This window comes from Sinocyclocheilus grahami, unplaced genomic scaffold (genome assembly GCF_001515645.1).
Source record: "Sinocyclocheilus grahami isolate Dianchi unplaced genomic scaffold, SAMN03320097.WGS_v1.1 scaffold259.1, whole genome shotgun sequence".
NCBI classification, from domain to species: domain Eukaryota; kingdom Metazoa; phylum Chordata; class Actinopteri; order Cypriniformes; family Cyprinidae; genus Sinocyclocheilus; species Sinocyclocheilus grahami.
Window position 1 is genome coordinate 515254 of NW_015505438.1, and position 2770 is coordinate 518023.

The 2770-nt window shown below is 31.5% G+C and overlaps 1 protein-coding gene across 1 annotated transcript in view; it reads right to left on the reverse strand.

Moving 5' to 3' along the window:
- Positions 1–873: 873 nt before the first annotated feature.
- The window catches only part of LOC107599021 (phosphatidylinositol 4-phosphate 5-kinase type-1 beta-like), a 46789-nt gene continuing 44892 nt past the window's right edge, over positions 874–2770 (reverse strand). The window contains exon 15 of the mRNA XM_016290509.1: positions 874–1769. Within this exon, the coding sequence (XP_016145995.1) occupies positions 1767–1769 (3 nt within the window). The 3' untranslated portion in view covers positions 874–1766. The remainder of the gene's footprint in view (positions 1770–2770) is intronic.

Sequence of the window (2770 nt, forward strand, 5' to 3'; positions counted from 1 at the left end):
CTTGGATACAGCACTCTGTGAACAACCAGCTTCTTTAGCAATGGACTTTTGTTGCTTACCCTCCTTGTGGACATCTGTCAAGTCAGCAGTCTTCCCCATGATTGTGTAGCCTACTGACCCAGACTGAGAGACCATTTAAAGGTTCAGGAAACCTTTGCAGGTGTTTTGAGGTAATTTGCTGATTAGGGTGTGAAACCATGACTTTCCAATATTTAACTTTTTCACAATATTCTAATTTTCTGAGACACTGAATTTTGGGTTTTCATTATCTGTAAGCCATAATCATCAAAATTTCAAGAAATAAAGGCTTGAAATATTTCACTCTATGTGTAATTAATCTATATAATATATGGGTTTCACTTTCTGAAATGAGTGACAATTTTTTTTTAGATGTACCTGTATATCTTGCGCACTGGGGGGTAACGTTCAACGTACCAGGATAACGGATGCATCCATTTTATAATGAGGGGTGGCGAGGTCTTCATGGATAAATGGCCCCTGAAAATTTAGCTTTGCCATCATCGTTATTAATTACATTTTAAAATGTATTCAAATGGAAAACTCTTATTTTAAATTGTAATAATATGATGTTACTGTATTTTTGATCAAATGATTACAGCCTTGGTGAACTCAAAAGACATTTTTCAAAAATATAAAAAAATCTTACTGACCCCAAACATTTGAATGTTAGTGCAGACTGTACATAACACAATTTAACGGGAGCGAAATACATAAAAATTTGCCAAAATAAAATGGACTCTCATTCACAAACAATGCACGTCGCAATAATCTCAAAACGGCCAAATACTGGTCGACATGAAATGCAGACCAACACAAAGTTAATTTATAATAATGATTTAATAAATTATGGCCTCAAAACAAACAAAGGTGCAATAATAATATTCAAAAGACAGTTCGGACATGGCATTTAAAATCAGAAGCGCACTAGCATCTAACATCAAGCAATCATTTGGACGCCTCTAGGAAAAGGATCTCCTGAGAGAATGTATATGCGTGTATGAAACTCACCCGTCCCCACTTGAAAGACTGACTGCATTTTAGCACATTAAAACATTCTGGCATCTGGATATATGTAAATGATGCACTGCTGATGCGAATCCCACTCTTGATTATCAGGAGCTGATGTACCAGTGTAAATCTGAGCATGACTGAAGTTACACAGTGAAAGACACTCCTACATTTACAGTACATCATAAGAGATGTCTGAGAACTACAGTCACACATCTGTTGTTTCCTAGAAACTGTTTTGGCTTGGAAATAAAACGATAACACACCCTTGTATAATGTATGAAAATTGCACGTTTAAAAAGATCTGAACAGCTCTGTTCCCTAGAGTTTGAATCGCCAAGCGCTGCATCTAGGTCACTAAAGACTAGATCCTTTAAGAGGTAAAGAACATAGCAGTTATAAACCATCTTTGCATATCAAAGGAGCGTAATTATTGCATGTTTCCAAAACAGTGAATGGCATGATGTGACATCTGCCTTCAGTCCGATCCCAGAGCTGCCTGTAATGTTAGGGCTACAAAAGCTGAATCAGCATGTGGTTACGGATGTCCCTGAATCTGAACTCTTGTAGCCACATTCCCTCCAAACAGTCTGTGATCTGATGTTTGTAGCTGTTGTATTGGCGAATGTTTTCTTTGTTTGGCAGCAGGTGGCGCTCTCGGCACATGAGGATCCGGAGGACTACAGAAGCAGGTGATGATGGGGAGGGTAGAGATGAAGATCATCTCGTTTTGCTCCTTACTGGAAAAGAGATCAACAATATGATCAACTTTTATAGAAGTTGTAAGTTATTAGTGGCAGTATTACTTTCATAATATACAGTATATTAAAAAGTATATTTAAGACTTTTAATGTAATATAAATAATTACAGTATTCTGGTATTTATACATTTATAATACAATAATATCAATATATATAATATTTTAACATTAGTAGATTATATCGTTTTATATTATTATTTTATATTATATTACAAAGGTTATTCTTTTTTTATTCTTTTCATTACTTTCACAATACATTTTTAAATTTCTAAATATTTATATTTGATTTATATTATAATCTTTAAATATTTATATTAAATTCTAAAAAGTTATTATTTATATTACAAATGTTATTCTTTTATATTTATTATTAAACGTTTTAAATTATAAGTTGTAATACTGACTGACTAGCCTTATTCCTTTCTTAACTTTCAAAATTGAATCTGATATTTATAAAAATCAGGGATAAGATTTGTCAGTCATAATTTTAAAACGTTTTTTATAATAAAAATAAAAGAATAACATTTGTTATAGGTAAAAGGTTTTTATTTATAATAATAATAAACCTTTGTAATATAATATAAAAAGTAACTCGGAATTTTATCTGTTATTCATACATGATATATCTGATATTTTATACATTACATTTATAATGAAATAAGAATTAAAATCTAAAAAAATAAAATCTAAACAACAATTTGTGTTCATTATTATATTGCATATGATTATAAGTTATACATATTAAATTCAATAAAAATGTAATATTCATATACTGTACATACACACAAAATGGATTACAAAATGGATTATAACTGGTCCTGAATGTTTTTTGGCCAATATACAAAATCTTACCTGCTATGATCATAGTTATGCTGCAACTGACCAATTAGACTATTCCAAAGAGCCACATAATAACAGATATTTTGATCATTTTTGACAATTTCATTGCAGATCCAAAAGACCTCATGCAGGATAGGCAT